At 35.0% G+C, this 25,088-nt stretch overlaps 2 protein-coding genes across 4 annotated transcripts in view; one reads left to right on the top strand and one right to left on the bottom strand.

The window, feature by feature from the left end:
- Positions 1 to 9,315, bottom strand: part of LOC129574208 (failed axon connections) — a 14,601-nt gene extending 5,286 nt beyond the window's left edge. Inside the window, exon 1 of one of the 2 annotated variants that reach the window (XM_055455822.1) lies at positions 8,427 to 9,315. In XM_055455822.1, the coding sequence (XP_055311797.1) occupies positions 8,427 to 8,765 (339 nt within the window). In that variant the 5' untranslated portion in view covers positions 8,766 to 9,315. The remainder of the gene's footprint in view (positions 1 to 8,426) is intronic. The other variant, XM_055455823.1, reaches the window with a different exon arrangement.
- The window catches only part of LOC129574204 (beta-1-syntrophin), a 38,667-nt gene continuing 17,739 nt past the window's right edge, over positions 4,161 to 25,088 (top strand). The window contains exons 1-3 of one of the 2 annotated variants that reach the window (XM_055455818.1): positions 4,161 to 8,128; positions 21,397 to 21,809; positions 21,972 to 22,408. In XM_055455818.1, the coding sequence (XP_055311793.1) occupies positions 21,547 to 21,809; positions 21,972 to 22,408 (700 nt within the window). In that variant the 5' untranslated portion in view covers positions 4,161 to 8,128; positions 21,397 to 21,546. Of the gene's footprint in view, positions 8,129 to 14,649; positions 15,339 to 21,396; positions 21,810 to 21,971; positions 22,409 to 25,088 lie in introns of those variants that run through there. The other variant, XM_055455819.1, reaches the window with a different exon arrangement.

The raw sequence follows: 25,088 nt of genomic DNA on the forward strand, positions 1-25,088 counted from the left end.
AGAGAGAGAGAGAGAGAGAGAGAGAGAGAGAGAGAGAGAGAGAGAGAAAGAGTTTTGTTACTTTACGTGCTGGGTGATTCTTCCGTTTTGTTTATCATTTTGAAAGTGCGCTTCTTTTGTTTATTAATCTTCATTACGAAATTCTTTTCGTTATAAATACAATATTGGCCTGTACGACGACAATTCTGAATGGAACGAACATTTCGAAATTTGTGCATTGATATGAGCACGACGATATCATGCAGTCGAATGGAGAAGGAGTGTATAATTTTGAGTCAACAAAATTTTGGGCTAAAAAAAACTACGCGACAACACAGCATTAAAAGCCGGGATAAAGCGCGCCAACAACATAAATAACAGCGTATTATCAAATAATTTATGAAAATTTGTCAATAAAAATGCATGTCAGAAGTTCATACTGAAAAAAAGAAAGAGGGACACATATACATGAAGAGAGAGAAAAGGAGAGAGAAACATCATGACATCTTCTTCTTTGAGATAGCACATCTGCGCTGAGTGATGCTACGAATGGAAGCAATGACCAATAACAAAACATGTATCTAGAGAAGAGGGAATATAAACAGAAAAAAAGAACGACGAACACAAAGCCGTCATTCTTAATTAATAGATTTTTGAACTGTTCGATAGAAACTTGACTACGAGATGCGTTCACATATCCGTTCCATAAATTGAATGAAGTTAGTTCGGAAGGGGAAACATTCTGACGTTCAAGTGTTGGGAAAATTGCACTTTTACGCCATTGTTGTAAGATTATCTGAATAGAGAGTTGTGAATCTGGGCACATATAAAAATTTCCCTAATAATGGTATATCAAGAAGGTTCGCCGCTACATTTGTATCATTGACAGAGAATGCGTCTCTGTGTTCATGGAACAGTGTGTGTATTTCTGTGTTTGTTACTATGGTTTTCTTTAAGTGTGTGCAGTTCGCATGTATTGATGACGACGTGTATATGTGTCTAAATGTGTGTGTGTATGTATACAGAATGCACAGCGCGCACTCAAATCATATTTGGGTGTGTTCACTTATACACAAATCTTGAAACAGCATGCGGTTTTGATAGCAGCTAAATTGTCAATATTCTGGATTCCATTGCCTGTGTACTGTATTTTTTTGCTTCTCTACTTCTACTCCTTCTTCTTATTCATGTTCCTCTCATCTCGATTTCATAATAAATTTATGGCAGATAATGCAATACAAACACACATCTTCAAATGGTTTGGGCGAGGAGTTGCTTGTTAACGCGCGCTCTCTTAAATGGGTGTATTTCCAATTAAATTTGATGAATTCTGGCACACACAACAAACCGGCTATACATGCTATATAATGTGTAGTGTGGCAGGACAACAATTACCAGCAAATAGTTTTAGTTCATTTGATATTTTTGTTGCCTTGTATTCATTTATTTCAAACATTTCATCGCTTTCAATTCATACCACCAATAGATTTCGCAAAGTACGTTACGATCGAAAATATGAATATATGCACAGAATTGATGCACCAATCTCGTTTTGTCTGTGGATTCGATCGAATTTTTGCTCAAATCTACCAAACGCCTTGGTGGAAAAGTGTAGCACATTGCAAAATGAAACAGATTTGATTGCGATGGATCAGGTGAAGCGAGCTACAATCGGAATATGAGAATTGGCAAACGTGAATGCATTGATCTTGCTCGGCGTTGATACTATTGCTTTCCGTACACATACTCCGAAATATCAGAGGTTGGTTGCACATAAATTTATTTATATAAATTTCAAATATCAAATAAATTTATCCGATATTTTTCATGTGTCGTGTTGTTCTAACGCATTTGCCAGCTATTTATTGATGGAATGAGATTTTCATTTTGTTCATTTACTGTTATTTGTCAACAATTCTGCCACTGTGTCACCACAAAGTATATATAGTCCATAAGAAATGTGCAGAGACGAGAATGTTCGCCATTTAGTTTTACATTGGTTATGGAGATTTTTGTTTTGTTTATTTTTTGTTGTTTGTAAACAAATCTGCCTATCTTTTTGAATTGCCACTGTACATAGTATATGTCCCTAAGAAATGCGTAGAGACAATGCAAAAAGATATGCAGATTTGTTTACAAACGACAAAAAATAAACAAAACAAAAATCTCCATAACCAATGTATTGGCAATGTAAAACTAAATGGCGAACATTCTCGTCTCTGCACATTTCTTATGGGCTATATATACTATGTAGTGACACAGTGGCAGACTTGTTCACAAATATCGGTAAATGAACAAAACAAAAATCTCATTCCTGCGATGAATAGCTGGCCGCCAATACAACAGCCGATGTTTCGTTTATGTACTACAAATGCGTCAGAAAAACATAGCGCATGAAAAATATCGGATAAATTTATTTGATATTTGAAATTTATATAAATAAATTTATCTGCAACCAACCTCTGCGAAATATCGTGTGTGTGCCAGTCTTCCATTTCGTGTCGATTTCGTGTTGGTTGGTTTTGATTGCGTTGCTTCTGACTGTGCGGTTTTATATGTGGAAAAAAACTGCGACAGCCATAAGCTAGGGGAATATCACGCTCCTGAATCTTGTGAGATATTTGAGATATTTGAAATAAACATCAATTGTATGACATATTTTCGAATATTTCGAATAAATAAATCAGATTTTTGTGAACTTTGGAGATATTTGAGATTTTTTGCATTGAATCCGAATAAATACATTTAAATATCATTCATAATCACAAAAATCCACAATATTCCGTCGTATTCACAAATATCCACCATATTTCATACGACAGATTCTTAGAGATAAATTGGATTTTTTTGAAATATTTGAAATAATTTAAGCGTGATATTCGCCTAGGCCATAGGTAAAAGGGAACATCGCACGCAAACACAACATCATGTACCAGATAGTGTCGGCATCAATAGTTTTGACCACTTGAAGTGCCATTGTCGTGTATGAGTTTTTAATTGTAGCGAATGATGTTCATTAAGTTCGCCATTCTTGCTATATAAATACTTTTTTTAGTTTATTCGTTCAGTGTAGCAGCAGAAAAAAACTCAGAACTTTTGCGTACATCTTACAATGAATGTATGAATAACTTGTTCTTGCTCTGACTGTCATCAACAAATTTACAAACAACTATGACACTGAAAGCCCTGGCCCAGATCATTCATTGTTTTTTGTCTGCCAAAAAACCGTGTTCGAACAAAGTGCAATATGTTTGATGTCTGATGGCTTTTTCTGCCAAGATATTGCTCATTTCAACCTGTTGTATATATTTTACTGTTTGCATGTTTGCGAAAGCATGTACATTTTTCGGTGGTTGAATATATGTCAAACGATAGAAATACCAAAATCCATCGTCGCGTCCCTTAGCAAAAATCTGACCGAAAATAGTTTGTCAACAGCATCGTCTGCAAAAAGTTTTCCACCCAGACATCGTCGGTTACACACAAAAAATAAATTCCGTCTTATTCTGGTGTTTATAATATATTTCACACACAGCACCCATGCGTACACTTTGCAGAAGCAATACGAAACCAAATGAAAAACAAGAAAACGACGAATGCAAGAATAGAGAGAGAGAGAGAGAGAGAGAGATTGTGCGTGCGTGTGTTTGTGAAAGAGAAGAAAGAATACGAAGAATTGGCTCGACGAGAGGCACAAGTGAATGTATTGTACACTCAGTCAAAAGAAATAAATTGATGGAAAAATTCAAATCGAATACGGACAAAGAAGACAATTCTTCAATCTCTCCAGTCGGAGAAAAAAGACAGGGAGAGCAGCGTGAAATGTTGAGAAAAAAAATATCGGAACACATGATTGCAGTTGTTGTTGTTGGCATTTTTTTTCTTCTGCTTAACATCAAAAGAGAAATTTGGAGAGAGAGAGAGAGAGAGAGAGAGAGTGAGAGAGAGAAAGACAAATAATATACAGCGTGTAAGTATAAAGGAAAATTGTGTGCATACTCGAATGTGTATGTGTGCGAAAAATATCTTTGGTTTCTTTTTGTCGCTTGCTTCAGTTCAAATGACTTTTTCGGTGACTATTTTACGGTCTTTCCCTTCTTTTTCCTTTCTCTTTCACATACATGTGGCCATTCCAAGAACATTTTAACATTCACGTTTGGGTTTTGAAAATGCCTGCATGCTTTTCGCCTGTATTTGGCTGTACATAGAAAAAGTAAATCATGGATGGAAATGATGCGCATGAATAATATTCAATATAAGTTCTCTCTCTGTGTGTATTTTTTTCCAGAGGTATATTTGTTGGATTTCCATTTCCAATGTAAGGAATGTGTGTGTGTGTGTGATCGTATCCGTGCGGCAAACGGACTGCATGCCATATATGTTCGGCTCTCGGCATGCAATGTGATCTTCAGTGATCTTCAAACGAGCGTTCCGGGTTCAAATGATGAGTATATACATATATATGTATGTTTTGTTTTGTTTTTAAACGCTACGAATTTTTACTCGGCGTCATATTTTGCCTTTTCTTCGAAGAAAATTTATATACCAAAATAAAAATACACACTCAAAATTGAGTGATGTTCTTGATGAAATCTCAGAGAGTAAGAAAAGAGCATTTTTCATCTTCGACTCATCAGCACACAATATCCATAAAATGAACGAGCCGCTGAAATGGGTAATGGGATATCATTCATGTGCACATTAAAAATAAAAGAAGAAACAAAACAAAAACTCCAATTGAAATAAACAAACCAAGTAACAACAACAGTGCACGAAAAAAAATGGAAATCAAATAAGCAATAACAGCAATTGAATTGTTATAGATTGTCGCACACAACAGCGCAAATACACAAGTCCATGTACATGATTCCCAATTACAATTTACTTACGGATTTGTATAAATGGTGTGGTGCTTGGATGGAAATGGTACTCTTTCTGTGAAGCATGCGAATAAAACCAACAAACAAACGAAACAAAAAAACAACGCAGCAGCAGCACCAGTAGTGACAGCAACAAAATGTATAAAATAATACAAAATCAAATGCCCAACAACGACGACAATAATAACTATGAAATGCCGTATAAGAAGAGTGCTATGCGAAAAATATGCACAGCATAGCCAAGCGGTGAACGTAGCGAGTGTATTGAACGAAATCAACTCTAATTGGTGGTTCGTATGGTATTGTTGTCGCCGCCGTCTTCGCCTTTTTTCCTCTCACTCTCGACTTTTCTCTTTATCTCTTAGGCAATCCGTTGTTCCCGCTTTGGGTTCGACTTTGGATACAGCGCGAGAGAAAACCCCGAAAAAGACGCACAGTGCTCTCTCTATGTGTATATATTTATGTAGATAGATATATGGATGTACATAGGACTCTACATTTAAATATATATGTATGTATACATTTTCGACTTGCGCATATGTATGCGAGTCAGATCTCTCGTATCGCATGCGGTGCGAGTTAAAGGCGCGGCATTTGGAAAATGCTATGTGCATGTATGCAATGAGTCACACACATAAAACATAAATATTCGAGCGCACTCAGCAACTACGGGCAACTGTACTAAATCGTGTCGTTGACAACGATACATCACTGTTGTTGCAGCATGTTACTTTGCAATCGTTGTTGGTTTTTTTTATGCAAAAATGGATACAAAAGATTTCGTTCATTGTTCTATATGAAATTTTCCGCAAATTAAAATTGCAATTTGAAAAATTCGCCATCGACGTCACATAAAATCAATTCGAGGCACCGTCAATGGCATTACTTGACCAATTTCAGTGTAATTAGGGAATGAGCAAGAAAAAGGGTAAATGTGTCGTGGAGCATGTGAACGGTGAACGCGAGCACGAAAATGGACGGATTTTTCATATTCTCTAATTGTAGCATATGTACATGCTTTACGTGTGTATCGCATCAAACGACAGCAAAACAACGAACACTGTATTTTTTTTTAAACTAATAAGTTTTTCATGAAATTCATGCTTGAAAAACGCTGGCACTAATAAAGCTTAAAGAGTACCGTACACACAAGTCGCACAGCAACAATACAATTTCCACATTCTTTGTATATCTATCTATCTACGTAATGTATACAAATGAATCGATATTGCTTTAGCCTTTTTCACTTTGAACTGATAATAATTTTCGTGGTTGAACAAAAAAAACGAACTAACTAACAACAAATCACATTTGAAAGTGAATTTAGGGGACAGTTTCGTTTGCATTATTTTTTTCGATGAACATAAATAGAGGGTCAACAATATTCACTGCCATTGAACCAAATGATATTAAGTTGCCGCGCAAATTTGTCCCTTCAAATGAATTTCGGCCGAATGGAAAACAACAAATAAAAATGAAGTGTGCGCGCTTACATTTTTACTGTTACTCGAGTCATTTTGCGATCAATCAAATTTCTCCATTGCTATATGGCTGTTATTCGATTAGTTATTGGCGAAAAAGATTATTATAGGAATACAGTTTTCGAGCAGCTATCCGAAAGTGAGTGAACGCGTTGTAATTTTGATAAATTTAAATTGTTTAATGAACTTCCTCTTCTCCACTATTTAAAATGCGTTGAGTAGACGTTTGTTGTTTGTCTAACTGTTTCTATGTTGTTGCTGTTTATTTTTTCTTCTATCTTTCTTGGAAAGACACTGAATATGGGCGGTGAAGCGTGTAAATAACAGACAAATTCTCAATCGCCTCACCATACATTAAATTAAGATGATAAACCTCTTTTTGAAAGAATTACTAGCATTTTTTGCATCTCCTGTTATTCAAAGATGATTATCATCGTTGCTTAAATTATTTCGGGCGTTGCATATTATACATTATGATTAGAGGTGCTTGTGTGTTCACCGATACACATGCAAAAACGTCACAAACACGCACAAAATATTGGAAAAGACCGCTTTCCATATAACTGTATAAGTGGCGTGGTTGTGGAAAATTCTCCATTGCCCATAACATTATGATTTTGTTGCTATTGTTGTTGTTGTTGAAAGAAAAAAACAAGGAATCGGTTTAAACTTTTGAAAACGATCGCATGAAAATCGCCCAGCGATGGTTAAATTTGAATTTTCCACAATCGCGAGAAAAAAAAACCATGTATCGAATCAAGACGAAGCAATGCGACCACGAGACCAAGTCTATTGAACATGTGTATGCGTGTGCAAAAGTAAATGAGAGCCAATGTGTGCGGTTCCAAAGAAGAATAATGAAAATAAGAACGAGTAAGAGAGAGATAGAGAGAAAGAGAGAGACAGATAGAGAGAGAGAGAGAGAGAGAGAGAGAGAAGAAAAACGTCCAAGAGTACATAAATTACAATCTTCAATTTCTTTTCTGTTTGCTCTAAAATTGTTGGCTAGTCTTTCGATTTCATTTCTATTTTCCAAATCGTATGATCTAGTTAAAATGAAGTCAAAGAAAACAAAGCAGCACCCAGCTACAGCTACAGCTTAGCACATAATTGTGGAATCACAACTAAAATTTATTAAATTACTATTTCAATTTATTGTTTACTGGAAAGGAAAGAAAGAGCGGCAGTCAACTCCCTTTCTTTCTGTTTCTATCTCCCTCTATCTCACTTCTTATCGGATGCACACACACAGACAATGTGTGCGTCAGATGCGGAAAAGAGAAAAAAAATAAGAAGAGATAGGCGCGCACAATTTCATTTCTCTCTTGTTATTTATTGGTTTTATGTTTTATTTGATTTAATATCTTATGTTTTTTTGATCATGATTTTTCGGTTGGCCGTACCGTTACTGCTTCTTCATTTGTGTGTTGTTGTTGTTGGTTTTTCTTCAATTTTTGCTATTGTCTATTAAACATTTCGTTTTGTTTTGTATTGTATTGTAACGATATTGATTTTATCTTTTCTAATATTTTAAATGGGTGAAAAAAAGACGTTACTTCTTAGCTGCATGCAATGTTGTGGTTTATGCGTTATTTTTTTTCTTATGTTTGCTTCTCTTGATACAATAAATTTTTCTTTCCCAGACAAGAAGCAAAACACACATGCAGCAGCAAGAAATTCACCAGCAAAAATAAATAGAACAAATTTCTAATCAAACTGAATATGAATAAATACGTGGAACAAAAAAAAAGGAAATTGAAAACGAATTGCCCGAACGACGTTAATTCGGTAATGCTTTTAAATTTTATAATTTTAAAGTAGCAAATGAAAAAAGAAGGAAAAGTGTTTATGTTCATTTTTAACTGCTAATGCGAGTCAAATAAACAACAACAGCAGTAGCTAAGAAGATAGAAAATGCAACCAAAAATAGAAACGGAAAGAAAAAATCTAAACGATATTATCCAAAATCGAAAGAGAGAACCAACACGAAATTATATACTAATGACTGTGTATGTGTGATTTCATTTCTTATTCTTCTTTTTTCCATGACATGCAATTTTTTTCCTCTTCGTTTCGTTCAATTTACCTCGTATTTAAGTCCAGCAAGACGTAGCCAAGTCTCAACTTTGAGACAATATGGTGATATCGATGGCAAAAATGGGGTCCTTGAGAACTGATACAAATAAATGACATCCTTTTCGAAGTCGGCTTTGTGTACCGTTAGTTTTGGTGCGACGATTTTGGCTGGGGTAGCTGCGGCAGTAGCATCGCCAGCACTTTCGGCCGTTTCGTCAGATTTGACTGGTGCGTTTGCATCGCCATCCTTAACGGCCGCCACGACCTCTTCAACCTTCTTTTCAGCCGCTTCTTTTTCTTCCGGAGCTGGTGCACTGACTGCTTGATTATTTGCCACTTCTGCTGCCATATTTACGAAAAATTCCTCGGATTTACTCTCTTTTTATCGCGTGGAAAAAACCTTTTTTTTGGAACAACTTTCTGAGCTGTTGTGAAATTAGTCAAACACTTTTTGTTTTAAATCAATCAAAATGTGGTTTTGATTTGTATGTTGGGCGCGCACAGCAGATTTTATTTTTCCTTTGGCGTTCGGTTAGCGTTTTGGCTTGTATGATCCGCTCTTGTCAGAAAAAGCCGATTTTTATCGAAATATGGGATTTCAAAAAAAAATCTTTGTACGGTATAAAATTCAACACGGAATGGAATTTACGCTTGCTGGAATAATTGTCGATACTCAATGGCGTATTTATTGCTGATTGGTATTTACGTGATAATTCATTCAATTCTCTTCAGACACACTTTTTTTCATTTAGTTTTAATCTCTTAAGACAAAAAAATATATAAACGAACACTTGAACAGTTAAAATATGACTAAAGTCGCGCACTCCAAACTTGATTTACATTCAAATGCAACTGAATCGATGTTTCTGTTCCAAAAGACGCTGTGTAGACGCAAAACCGGTGGCGTCCTTTTACCAATACATACGCATCCGCTAGCACTATGATAAATTGAAGTATTTGTATATGTATTCACGCATTGATGAGTGTTCGATGCCATTTTATGATTGTAGTGGTGTGCAATGCCGAACGCATACATGTTCGTCGTCATAACACGTTCGTTGTGTGTGGATTGGGCGAGCGTGGTGCTCACCAATGCTGCTGTCTTTGACCGTGCGTATGTATATATTGTGTGTATGTAATGTCGTTCGCACGCCATTCGTGCAATCACAATGCGCTTGTCTATGTATATGTGTGTGCGCGCGTGTATGTTTGTGTGAGTATTTTAAAGCAAACACATAACACATGAATCAAACGAAGCAAATGCATGACGCTCTGTCGAAAACCCATATGTCGTGCCCCAAACTTCTGTGTGCATGATATGCGCAGAACATACAATAACGAACTTGATTTTTTTTTCGTAGACTATGTTCAGTTCACACAGTCCTTTCTTTGATCGTAACTACCAAGCTACTATGGGTGTGTGTGGTGCATTCCAAAATGGTACGTGTGTGCGTATGCGCACTTTTTTATATTCAACTTTATTATGCGGCGTCGTATAAACATATTTCCGAAAGAAAGAAAAAAGAACCAATGAATTAAGAAGATCTCCAAAAATTGTGTTGAACGTATAAAAACGCGCTACGGCTAAAAGGCAGGAATTGAGATCAACAAAGACTGAATAGCATAATGCACATGTGAATGTCCAACTTTGCAATTTGCCGAAACCTGAATTAAGCGAGCAGCAGGAATAGCGTTCTGCAACATAAATTGCTGCGTTTGTAATCTTTAATCTTCTGTTAATTGAACACTCTTTCGTTCTATGCATGTTTGTGTTCGTATCGATATGAGTATCGTCTCCGCGCGATATGCACTATACCGGACGACCGATCTTAAATTGTCGCTCTCTGACACAACAACTCTTGTGGCATATTGATATGGATTGGTTGAATGTCTTCGACTTAATGTCTGAGTATAGAATGCTCTACTGTTGTTGTTGTTTTTTGTGTAAATTGGCCTCTCGTCTGTCATCTCATTCGATTGCTGTACATATACCAATGTATATCATAAATTATTATATTGAAACCGTCTCTTCAAACACTGAAGATGCTGCAGAACTGTAGACGTTATTCATGCAAATAGCCTATTTGAAATAGTACTTCAAAGTTTTATGAATACTCGCATTCATTGGTTAGTATTTTATGAAAATCTACTCTCATTTTTCATCGTACAGAAACAAGAATGAAGAACAAAACAAATTTATCAAGATACAGCACAGCGTATGAACAGAATCAAATTGAACTGTGAGTTGTTGCTTGAACAGCAACAAATTTTTTACACTGTCGATGCGATCATTAAATAGCTGCTGAGTTACGAATTCGTTTTGTTTAAACGCATTCCACATTTTTGTTTAGAATAAACCATGAACGTCTTTGTAAACATTTAAACCATAAATTTTTCCATTGCCATTCAATACACCATAAAAAAAAGGTTCGATGCGTTGTTTATGTTAAACTGCATACCAACGCCATCTATTAGCTTCTTAGATTCTCCAAATAATTTCAATGAGTTCCGTTAATAAGCGGTTCAGTTGATCGATTTTCAATATCATCACAGCATTCACACTGAACCTAGCGTAAATATTTTCCAAATATATCTGATCATAATTGTACGCTGATTTTCATCCAAATGTGTGCATTTAATAAAAACATAATACTGTAATAAATACTTGAGACAGATGCCAAATCAAATTAAATAATTATCATCGAATCAACAATGAATTACATTCATATTCAATTTAAAACGAGTTATTCGGCATGCATACGTTATTAAATTCATTTTGTTACTCTGATTTGTCATCGGATACATACTCTCTAGTCAATTGAGATAAGTATTGTAGTCTGACATTCAGATGATTGACATTCACACTTGAGTAAGAAAAAAAAAATATTTCCACTAAAATCATCATACAATTTTGAGATTTGAAATAAAAATAGTCTCCAATCAATGTTTCTAGCATAAGCATTAGCATTCAAGTGCAATAAACAAAAATTGTATGTACGCTGTACGGACTTCGGGACCGATGCCATGTTATGTTATTGTCTCAGAATAACCAATGAGAATAATGACATACTTTTCGCTCAAAATTCCATATAGTGTATATGCGTGAAGGGGAATACGGAATTTCGAACGGTACAATGACGAGGACATTGATGATGATGCTTGTTTAATAGTTGTCATTTATGAAAAGTCCCAAAAAACCACTTTAATTTGTACTGTAACGCATGGAATGTGAACATGAAGTTCAAACGAAGACACTGTGTTAATAGTTCAGGCATTATTCAGCTCGTCATCTAATATGCATAAACATAATATCTATTGGGTCAAATGTCCACATCATGCCAAAATGCCGAATTGTTCAGAATAATTTCATTCCACTTGAACCGTATCGTAAACTAGCCCACACAAATTAAGAATGTCGAAAATGCTGTAGTACGCAACTTTGAAATCATAAATTGGGTTATGTGTGGAATTATCATCCCGACAAATTGTTAGCTACAACGAATTTGTTTTGTTTGAACGAGTTAGAATATACATATGCATATGATACTTCCCAGAAAACCTTGAATCCACTTTATTCAATGGCTCATCGACGCCGAATATTTTTTCCATCATTTTTTTACAATTTTATGAACATTTTCTGGAAATCAGTATGTGTAGCATCGTGCAATTTGCATCACGGCGATTCTATTCGATTTAGAATATTTATATTCTTTTGTTGTGTTTTCTAATCGAAATATTACCAATGGATTCGCAATTTGGCAATTAGATGAACTCATTTCGAATTCGAAACGGTGTTTATGTGCATTGTACAATCAAAAATAGTATCAGATGCCATTCTTAATAGGAATGCATCGTATTTGTTAAAATGCTGTAATGTCATACCGCTGCCTTCTGAGTGTGTGTCTCATGAGTATGGTTTTCAAGCGGTCGCAAACATTCAACACATGAAAAAATTGGTTTCATCGACGCATTTATAGCAGCAACTCTCGTATTTCATTTCATTTCATTTCATTGAAAGTGTGTGTATGTGTGTGGTTAGAATTGGCCAAGATAAATCAAGCAGCAAATATGATATTGTGATGGAAATAGACTATCGGAATTTTGGCTGATATTTTATGCTGTGCAGTGTGCACAGTGCACACCTCGCGAAAACACCAAATTCGAAACTCGTTGCTGCGACAATAGCTGTTCACAAAGTATAGTGAACTTATAGAATGACTGGATTTTCTAAGCCACAAGTTCAGTGTGCACAATGCACATTGTTATGCAATTGATTTTGACTTTGGCATTTGGTTAGAAACATGGCATGAAAATGGCGAGCAAAGATGTGTATGAGGCAAGACCAGAATTAACGACAACATTTACCACTACCATTTCGGTGGGTAATAAAAGTATATTGTGACGGTACAGAGACTGCATGTAAATGGAAAATTAATGAAAAGCCGCGAAATGATCTAGACGGAAAAAAATCCAATCCGAAGGGCACCATTGAGCAGCATTGATTGAGCATTCAATGAACACGAACATAACCGTTTTTGCTCACTATTGTTACTGAAAGTCCCGAAAGCAAATGGTTTTCAATTAACATTAAAATCAGATCATAGCTTCGGATTGTGATCAATCACACACTCAACATCAACCAATTAGAGACATTACTTCACATGCAATGCAAAGATATTGTATATTTTCGTGCATCATTTTAATTGTTTGCCACAATGTAAAGCAATCACTTTAAAATATGCAATCCTCATGTCGATATTTGTTTTGCGTGAGACGATACATTGGACAGCAACCCATATTTAGTTAGCGTGAGCCAGTTGTTCGGGAAATGCGCTCGCAGCCATGCATGCTCATGTGTGTGAATTATATGTGTACGTATTGACACTTCATCACTCTCCTTCAACAAATATATGAAAAACGGATTCTCTTTTCGGTATGGAGAAAATTCAACAGGTATAACCATTGAAATTGCTTTTTTCGTGATATCATTGTAAATCGAACCGATTTACATTTGTCATTTATATTGGATTTGGACGCATGTATCGCAACGAAAATTATGTACGAAATTCCAACGGAGTAGCTAAGAACAATTGGTATATACACATAAGTTGCAGAGACTAACAGTTGCATTTCGTTGTTGTCTAGCGTTCGTACGATGAACAAGTATTTACATGAGATTCATATCAGTTTCTGTGTATTTATGTAAGTACTTTTTTTTAAAGTTTTGATGTTGTCATTCGCTTTGTCGCTTCATCTCCATTGTCTCCATAGTCGTGCTTTTTGAACTGAATGGATAGATACACGCATTTCGCATCGTACGCGTGTGTTCTCCTCTCGTATCATATCCACTCATAATACTTTTCTAAATGCTGAAGAAGCCACTGAACTGTTGGTTGCATCAGCCATTCATATCAGAAGCAAAACATATTTGTAGTGAATGAGAAATGACGCTATAGTAACGTATTTGACACAGATACACCGCCAAGAGTCGATAAAAAACTGGATAAATGGAAATATTTTCAAAATAGAACGTTTTACGGAGATATAAACGGTGTTGGACGCTTTTTTCGTCATCATTTCGTGGCAGAAAATTTTCCGGATTTTTTCTTTAACGCAATGTGATAAACCACATAAACTAACGCGATTAAATCGAATGGCCAGAAATTCATTCATATGAAAAATCCCTATCAAAAATGGTTTGATATCATGAGAGAATTTGGTGTCGATTGTAAAAAAAGCAGTAGTATTATACACATATAGTAGCGATTCGCATCATTTCACATTCATCCATAGCCGTTTATCGAGCCGTTAGTTCACGGGATGGATTGTTGCTCATTTGAATATATGTGTGCGTGTGTTCGGCGTTGGTTGTATTCAATGCTCATGATACGCATACACACACACACACACACTGCTATGCATATCAATCAATGCTCATGCTCAAATGAATCGGATACAAAGAGCATTCACAGCTTTCGACTGTGTGTTGATTGCCCTGCACTTGTTTGTATGCGTCCATTTTGTGTGCTGGTGAGGCAAATAAGCACTTTATCCATGAGGATTGTAGAAATTGAAGTCGCTTGCCGCTGTATATGAAGAGCCACCCCAAAAGATGACGGGATGTGCAATACTATGGTGCGCGTCTATAAACACACCACTACACATGCACACCGCTTTCATCCACGCTAGAGTGGATCGAATGGTTATCGACATTTTTTTTGCGATTTCTTGATAGATGCAAACTGTTCCTCTGTTCTCACGCGTTCTATCGCCGAAAAATTGTTTCAAAAGCGTTGATACTTAGCAAACAAAAAAGGAGCACGTATTTGTCTGAGAATTATTTTCCTGTTAAAATTTCTTTGACTTTAGTCGATGTGCAAACAAACTAATATTTGCTTAAAACACTAGGTCATGTTTCGCACCACTCTATTTTGCTTGATAATTGTGTATTTCGGGGGAGAGCATCGAGTGTGAAAAAAAAATTACTATAAATTTTCAAAAAATACGTTGTATACTGTACCCAGTCTACAGTCGTAAATGACAAGTGCTACAGCACACAGTTGTGCACGTAACCACTCAATAGATTCTATGTGGCAAATCGATTTTTCGCTTTTACGTGGCGTTTAATTCCGCGCTAGATTCCCACTCATTCAGTGACTTTAAGTGATAAAGCAAATACATTTCGAGTGCGATTTTTTTCTTCAGTTTGGTGTGCATGTTGGTTTCAATTTTGATTATCGGCCAACATTAGGAACAAGTGAAACAAATTGCACACAGAAAAATAAAACATTGCAATTATTTTAATGTGCTCACATTGCAACATATACATATTTATACACTAACTGTGCCAACTGTGTCTATGTGTACGGGATATGTATCTGCATTATTGTGTGTTTGTTTTCTTTCGTAAAAATGTTCAAAAGTGAGTAAAAGCGAATTTTTTGTCCTTAAACCAAACTAAATTTGAAAAGAAAAATCACAATTCCAATGCAAAGCATCGGATCTTGTGTAAAGCTTACGAATTGTATGAGTTCGTTTTTGCGTGGCATCTCATTGAAATCATATCCGATTTGGTGAACTTTCGAATTGATTTTGGCCCGGTGTGTATGTAGAATGAATATACACGTTGTTTAAGTGCATTTTTGTATGTATTTTTGTATAAACTTCCATTGGTGACACCCTTTCTAGTTAAATAACATACTGGCTCCTCCGTTGTCTTGCTATCATTGCAACTATTGTTTTCATTTTGTTAGGAGATGAAAATGCATTTTAAAGTGCTGTTTTTGTTACGTTGTTCATATCTGTAATTTGGTTGAAGATATTTGTCAAAAAAAAATCCTTTGAATTTATAATATTTGGCATAAAATGATGCATTTATTGATGAATTTGAATAGAATTGCGTCCTTATCATGGTAAGTGGAATAACTTCTGATTAGGTAGCTTACACCATTATCACGTGCAGATCTTCAAAGTGACCAGGATAGTGCTGCAGAAACGAAACTAATGATTTTTTTTTCATGCACAATTTCGATTGTAATATACTTATTTTCATAAGACTTCATTTGATTCGTTAGAATTGGTCAACTGTGAACCAACAAGACAAAGGTTAATTTAACGTTCTGCATCATTAATTTGTTGAAATATAGTTTCCAGACAGTGACAGTCTAGAGCAAATGTTATGTTTTTTCTAGTTTTTCTGTATGGAAATATGTGATTTTCCAAGAAAAGAACTAAATAAATGCATAAGATTTTTTCCTACCTATCCCAGCACATACCATATTTGATCAAATTTTCAGAAAAAAAACCACTCACTAAAGGGTTAAAAAATGGCACAATAAAATCTGGAAATGAAAGCTTTTGCTAGTATCGAAACTGAATTGTTTACATTTGATATAAATGTAAAAAATATACTCTTTCAGAATTGGGTTCGTTCCAAAATGACAAAGATAATAATAATATTGTATGCTGAACGTACTTCCCTGTAATCGTAACGCATTAGTTGTTGCATGTTCACGTGACAATAATTTCATGTGTTGCTTTTGAATTAAAGATGCCAAAGCGTATCGTTGCTTACGTTTGACGATTCAGCATTGGAAATGCAAAGATACAATATATGTGTGACCAATCAATGAATCGTATCGATTGTCGTGAACACAATTTCTGGTTTTCGTGTGTGGTATGTGCAATGTGCATTGTGCATCCCAATGATGAACTCGAAACTTTAACAAGGCAACAAGACAAATTCTCAAATAAACTTCATTTGCTGTCCAATTGCAACCTATTCAGCATTTTTGTCCATGATGTAATATAATAATGTTTCGCATGGGACCAGATATGATTTTGGCACATAACAATTAATTTACATCCAAGCCAAATTTGATATGAAAGTGTTTGGTATTGAGCCACGAAGTGATCCAAATTGTGCAATGTACGAACAAGTAGAAAAGCTAGTCATTATATTTTTAAAGCATTTCAAATGCAAGCCGAGTACTTATCCGAAAAGAAAAACTGTCATTGCAATCGCTACGAAATTCTTTTCGTTCGACATATGATTACAATTAAAATTATGGAAAGATGGCGATGCGGAACGAAAGGGATCTCTGAATTTTTGATATAGTCCGGCTGTTCATTGCTAAACCCGTATCGCCAATAAAAAAATGTTCGAAAATGTTTGCCATTATTACGGGCGCAATGGGAAATGTGAAACGGAACCCAAATATGTTATTGCAATCGGTGCATTTTTCCCTATCGGTATTTGGTTTGGTTGCGTTGGGTTCGACTCATTTCTTCATTCCGTTCATTTTTACATTCTATTCATCCAATGTTTGTTTGCGAACAAGTGAAAGCGATAGCGTGTAATAGCGATGCATCAGCAATATAACGTTTCAAGTGGAGTAACTAAGTGTAAGCAAACAACCAAATGACGATATAACGTGCCCATTTTCTCGTTAGATCCCATTCCAATGATAGAACACGATATATGGAACGCAAATATTCAAACATTCACATACACCAACTAATATCCCACACATACATGCTTTCAAACACCACATTTCTTACCTTGCAAATCATGTAAGATTCTGTCGATATATTAATGGTCTTGTCGAAAGAGACCGAATTAATCTACTTCTGCGAAAATGCAGTGTGGTGTGGATTGGTGTTACATTTTTCACCACGGACATGCGATTAAACCTCCCCCCTTCCTGTTGCCGTAACTGATTCGTTTTCGGCATTTTCCACGCATTCTCGCTGTTTGACCGGATTAAGCTCGTCGTTATCGTGTTCGTCTTCATTTTCGTTTCCAAAGACAATACGGATGAAAATCTGAATGGGATAGGTATTAAATAGAATTATTAGACTGAATTACACTCGAATAACTATCGGAATAGCCAATTTCAGCCTCTCTGCATCCCTTTATCCAAAATGTCTTTTATTAGTTTAATGTATACGCCAGCCGAATATGTGTTGAATCAAAATTGCTTTGGGTTCTCCAATTTAGTTTTTTCTATACATCTTTTTTATGCTTCGAGTTGAGCCAATACAAGAGAGTAGATGCAATGAATTTCGGTTGGTTAAAATGCTATTCTCGTTTTTTTTTCTTTCAAATATCGCATGGGTAAGTGCATACGTACATAAATTTTTATTAGTGGAACGTAAACTTTACCTAGCAGAAGAGAGAGAGAGCAGAAAAAACCATTCGCAACATTCCGGTCCAGTTTCTTTGTTAGTCGTCTATTTCTCATTGTTTGCTTTTACTCTGAGCCTGAATCGTGCAATTGAGAATCGCATTTTTGAGCTTGTTGATAATTCTGGTAAACGAAAAAAGAACAATTCCATTTAAAATCAATTTCGAAAGTTCTTCCATTTGTATGCAACACCATTTTTAGGTGGATAAAACACATTTTCCTATTTGTCTGTTAAACATTTATCACCAATAGTTTAACGATGATGGGTCCATCAAATGCAAGATATAAAAATTCGTTCGAAAGTTTGTACCTGGAGTATAGAAAAATTCTAAGCTCAATATAGAGTAACATCGAATAGTTCAAGCTTAATGGAATTTCAGCCACTCAAGAAAAAATTCGAGTAGATGAAATTGCTTGGACCTAAACGCTTCTGAAGTTATTATTTAAAATTAAAGATAACAGCGCCAATACTATACTACTATATAATCATATTTCTAAGGGTGGGATTGGGAGTGCTGTATGATTCACAGACTTTGTATTGGAAAAAAGTAGAATATGTTTTCAAGCGGTAAAGAAATCTTGAAACATGTCATTTATTTCAATATAGATATACGGTAATTGTCTTTTGTAAATTTATGTAGTTTGACAAGACAATTTCTGCGAAGATATCAATTCGATATTTTTTGTCATCAAAATGAAAATCGCCTAAAATCACGAGTGAAACATATGCTACTTTGGATTAATTAATTATGATCCGAACATATGGAAAATTACCAGAAAAATATCAAAAATGATCAGAAGAATATTCAAAATGATCAGAAACTTTTTTATTGATTTGATCAGAAAAAACCTAATATGATCAGAAAAATTTGGAAATTAGACGAAAAATATCTAAAATGATCAGAAATCTTTTTTCAAAATTGATCAGAAAAAAAACTACAATGATCAGAAGTATATTTAAAATTAAGGGAACATTGGCTAAGATGGACACCACTTTGAATTTTGGCTATAAAATTTTTATATTTGCATATTTCTTGAATTTGACAATAGGGCTCGAAAGAGGATGGAAAATGAAAACTTTTTGCCGAAGAGAGTTTTTCTGTTGTAGTGCAAAAAAAAATTGTATCGCAAATTTTCCGACCATCCGAAAACGGTCAAAAAAAAATTTCATTGGCTAAGATGAACACCCATACAAATTAATTGCGAAAATTTGTTCAAAAAGATTAAAATTTGAAAAATATGACGAATATTTGAAATACAATGCCTATTTCTATGAATTAATTCAATTTTCATTAATTTATAAGCTTTCAACACAAAAAGTAAAGTTAGTAGGGCATTAAAAAATTTATTGGCTAAGATGGACACCCAGAAAATCTCGAAGGAGGTTTATAATCGATATACCTTTTTGGTCACTAAATGCATTAAAAACGTGATAAATTTGGATAAATTCGCTTTTGAAGTGCAATTGGATTGCTTTAATCATGATATTAAGACATAAAAATCGAATCTGAGTACAAAACACAAAAAATCTATGGGTGTCCATCTTAGCCAAAATACGTTATTTTGTGAATGACGCCAAAAAAAAAATTCCATGATGAAAAAACATCAAAACTCAAGTGGTATGATGGAATTAGAATAGAAAACAAAACATTTGATACATTTACCTTCCAAACTTTTCGAAAAAAATTCACTCTATGGTCAAATCAAAGGTGTTCAGAAAAAAGAATTTTCGAGAAAATTTTAGTCGAAATTTTTTTCACAGACACAGAGTACGTTTTTACTCTTCGGAACCACACCAAAAACTAGCTCACAATGAATGATCAACTGGACGCTGATCAATTTGACATTTGAACGTCATCTGTCAAAAATTTGACTTGGTGTCCGTCTTAGCCAACTGTCCATCTTAGCCAATGTTCCCTTATCAGAAACCCTTTTCGTAACTTGATCAGAAAAATATAGAATTTATCAGAAACATATCGAAAATTAACAGAGAATTTTTCGAAATATGATCAGAAAGAAATATATTTTTATCATAGAAATATCCGAAAATGACCAGAATAAATTCGCATTTTGACCAGAAAACTTAATAGTTTTACCATGAGTTACATTACCTATTTTTGTGCTCTTTATTTTATTTGTACAAATATACAATCTGATATGAACACATGGTTCATAAAATCATTTGTCGTCAATTAAACATAAAAGAAAATATTAAAAGTGGACAAAAATCTCAAACAGAAGATTTTTATGAACAAAAATATGCTTACCGTGTTGCAATGTTCCGCAATATCCATGTTAACACATCACAAATATAACACAACTATATAAAAAATATCCGCTTGTCTGCTTCGTCGTAGGTAAACAACTGATGAGTTTTTTTCGCCTACACGAATAGACACTATCATTGCACACATACAAAGAAGTTCATTTAGTCAGAATTAGGGGTCATACGAAAGTGCCGACGGACACGGACGGACGGACACTTTTTATTTTTTTTAAGAGTTATTTGGAACGGACGGACACCGGAAAAAAAAATTTCTTGTCCGCTCAGAGAAAATTTAGCGGAACAATGATTCCGATTTATCGGCATTAAAACCAATCGGAATGATAAATCAGAATAAGTGTTCCGAGATTCCGATTTATCGGAATTCTTCAATGTAAATTACTTATTAAAAAATTTTGGTTGGAAAATTTTCGGAAAAGCGCTACTGTGGAAAATCGGGAAATCGGTACATTTTTCTGGAGAATATCCATTTTTTTCTGATCCGTTTATGAAACGATTTCGGATATTTTTAAATATAGTTCTGTTCATTGTAGTTTTTTTTCTGATCAATTTTGAAAAAAGATTCCTGATCATTTTAGATATTTATCGGCTAATTTCCAAATTTTTCTGATCATATTAGGTTTTTTTCTGATCAAACTAATAAAAAAAGTTTCTGATCATTTTGAATATTTTTCGGATACTTTGCAAATTTTTCGGATCAAATTTGTAAAAAAAGTTTCTGATCATTTTAAATATTTTTCGGATCATTTTCGAAATTTGAGGATCAAAATTAAATGAGCCTGCTACTTTATCAATTTTTAGATTGTGATTGATTTCGAACATTTTCTGTCTTTAGAACAATCAAAATATCTGAAAATAGACTAATTAGAGTATTTTGTTTCTGCGGGTCACCCTGAATTGCTGGCAGATGTAAATTCAATATTTGATTCAGATCTCTTATGCGAGTCTCGCTCATACTGGGAGTTCTATTTTATTCATCTTAAATGTGTTCTTTTTTTCTTTATTTCCAGCGAATATGCGGAGATTTTTTCGGTAAATTCAAAGAAATAAGAAGTTCAACGAAGTGAAGAGTTTTTCAAATCTTTTGTGCACAAGTGACACGAGTATATAATATAAAAAAAATCGATCGAATTGCCGATCTAGTGAATGCCAATTCAAATATGGTTGAATCATCTGGATTATTAATGTCTCGCAATAATCCATTGGATGTAATGTCAACTGGAGCGAGTACGGTGAATCCAAATGCCGCGGCCGTAACAATGATTGGAGCCATCGGGACAGCAAGATGCGGTGTGCTGGAAACGAGAGTACGGGGTGCATGGTATCGTGTAACATTAACACTTGAATCTGATTACTTGTCCGTTAGCCTGGACGAAACATGTGAACCAATCGACCAAACAACCACATTGAACGGCACTTTGGGGTAAGTTGGCATTCAATTACAAATTATGTCGGATTGCGAAATGTAGCTTCTTTTGTGTTGTGTACACGCAATATGTCATGGGCCTCAATATTAACCCCAACGCAAAAATAATGCAATAATGAATGAAATCAGAAGAATACTAATCAGTTGAATGAATCATAGATCAAATCATAGTGGGAATAACGGATCAAGCGGGTCGCTGCCATCATCAGGAATTGGTGGAAACGGCGTATCGTCGTTGAATTCCGATGAGACTAACAACAGCGAGTACTTGAATAACAACAATAATTCAGCGGACAACAGTGCAGGGGCAGGGGCTGAAATGTGCGATGTACCTTATGAAGTAGCAAATCAAAAAAGACACGTAAGAATTACCAAATCGGATAATAATGGACTAGGAATATCAATAAAAGGCGGCCGAGAAAATCGTATGCCAATTTTAATATCGAAAATATTTCGAGGAATGGCTGCTGATAGTGCAAAAGGGTTGTACGTAGGCGATGCGATATTATCGGTTAATGGTGAAGAATTACGTGATGCCACGCATGAAGAAGCCGTTCGTGCGCTGAAACGGGCTGGACGTGTGGTTGATTTAGAAGGTAAGCTGCATTTCACTCACTTAACAATTGAACATACTTGCTAGAATCCTAAAATAAATATATAGTGCGTAAATGTCAACGATCAAATAGATATCATTAGCCAATGAACTGTGCTTGAGTGTGAGCATATGCGACTTTGATGATTTGCAATAGGATGGTTCCAGTACATATAGTGTAACCCAAAGATTTGTCAAAGTTCACAGCAAACAGACTAATCAATGTTGAAATAATGAATTGAATTTTCATTACGTTAAAAATAATAAGCAGAAAGAATAAGCGTCCATCATGTGTATTGTGTAAATTTCTGACGAATCTTGCCCACGTTCTGATCTTTAAACTCCATCACAACGTCTGGTCACATTAAAAATTGATTGTTGGATCGCGTGATAAGCATTATATGTGTGCATTATTCAAAGCACATACACATTGGCTCCGATATTGAATTGAGATGCGAACGTTTGAAATATGCTATGGAATTTGCCCCTATAAATAGATGAACGCTTATTGATTGTGATTATGATTTGGATTTTTTATTGCACATACTTTGATGATCGTCATGAATTGTAATCCAATATATCTCCATCTCCATTCCTCTTCTCGTTTTCGTTCTCATTCCCATTCAAATTTCCTCTATTCAGTTTTTCTCTCTATCGTTAAAAATTGTATTCATTTTTGAAATATGTACTTTGCACGTGCGAGTTGCACTCGCTTGCCATTTTTGTGTTAAATATTTTACCTTTGCTGTTATGCAATAACTCGTCAAAATCGTATTGACCGTGCACTTTTTTTTGGCTCTTGCACAACCAAAACGTATCCATATAAATATAAAATTCCAACCATAAAATAAACTCAAAATAGTTACCACCACGTTGACCATACACTGTTCATGAACAGTGCTCGAAAGATCTAAAAAATTCATAGAGAGAGAAAATGGGAGCAAAAACATGCGAAAAAAAGAGCGTTTTGGGACACTTCGTTGAGTCAATATGCTCACGTAGCCGATTTTCACGCGATACAATAACAAAACATTCCTAACCAAACAATCATCAAATATAAACGATACCAGAAGTATGTCCTAATGAAATGAACGAATGTGGCTGGTATCATTGCTAGGCATATCATCGGTATTTTGCTTGAATTTGGGAATTATTCGAAAACAAAAATTGAAAAAAATGGAGGAGAAATCGGGATTTTGAAAAAAACAAATCAAGAGAATTGAATGCTTAAAATCAGTGGTGGAGGGTATGTAAGATTCTGGAATATCAAACTGTGACCCGAAAATGACCCGAGAAACAAGTGATAATCCGATTTCTTGTACACACGCCTTCATTGAAATCGATAGTAAAATTTAAAAAATCTGCAATTAATTGGATGTAAATTCAAAAATCTCTCTCAAGCCGTGGGTAATTCTAAGGCTCGGAATCCTATATATATTCACCCCATACATCGTGGTGAATTTAAAGAATAACAAAATTGCGTCGAATGAGAAAATAGTTTCGCGAAGCTTTTTTTTCAATATCGAGTCGTAAAAATTTCACATATCAAGTGTGACAGAGATACTATACATTTTCTGTGTCCGAGGGAATAGCAACTTTGGGGCTGGTGGTATGATGGATTGGAACCTATCAAATTTTTTGTATCCAGGGTTTTCATTTTCGAGAAAAAGAAAAACCATTTGTGCCAGAAATCTTCACTTCATTTCCTTGTGTGTACTGGTGCGCTTTTTGTTAACGATTTCGTTGTGAGATGCATTTGAATTGAGTGTTGAATTCACCACAGTGCATTTGTTGAGAACATTGTTGCTAGCTGAATATCAATTGCAATATCGCACGGAACAAAAACAAATATGAGCGAAGAGTCTTAAAAATGAATTTCCAATGGAAAATAGATTGAGCTTCAGACTGTGTTCCGTTTTAGTGTATTGTATTTTTTTCCTTCCCTTGTAAATACTAATTACACTATATCTCTGATTTTGTTTTTCAAACGAACCTACTACCTATGCAATACGACGCAATAAACGTAAATGCGAAATTATTTGTTTCAAATAAATTCCCTGGCACTTTGACTGCAAATTTCACAGCTTGGTTGAATTGCATTTTTGAAAACGAAATCGGCATAGAAATTCAGTCCCAAAAATTCGTTGAATAATCAGAAATTAAGAAGTGAAACAAATGAACCATCATTTTCAATCAATTTGTCTTTCCGAACAAAAATGATCAAACTGTTGTTATGCTCGTTTATATTGCGTTTTGCTTTTGGACTAATGTCATATCCAGTTTACAAAGTAACGCTGTAGCTTGCAACCCGATTTTCAAATGTAGCAAACCAACAGTGCACAAAAAATCAGTTACTGATCATCAAATTATGATAATTCTTAATTTGTCCAAATGTGTGACCATGGTCCAGAACTGAGTAGCCACATGATCGAGTGCAATAAACCAGAAGGGACAGAAAAAGTCACGTGAAAAAAGCTGGTGGGATAAATAAACATAACCTATGACAAAAAAAATCCCGTAGATGCAATATAAGAGTTACATTCAATACAAAAAAGTGTGTATTATACAGATTTACGGGCAATAACATATTATTAACTATACTTAATAACATAATAATAACGGCCAATATGTTTATTAACATATCGACATATTATCTTAATAACGACCAAAAAAATCGCAAAAAA

Source organism: Sitodiplosis mosellana, unplaced genomic scaffold (genome assembly GCF_009176505.1).
Source record: "Sitodiplosis mosellana isolate CC-2019 unplaced genomic scaffold, AAFC_SMos_1.0 Smas_scaffold_6150, whole genome shotgun sequence".
Lineage (NCBI taxonomy): Eukaryota > Metazoa > Arthropoda > Insecta > Diptera > Cecidomyiidae > Sitodiplosis > Sitodiplosis mosellana.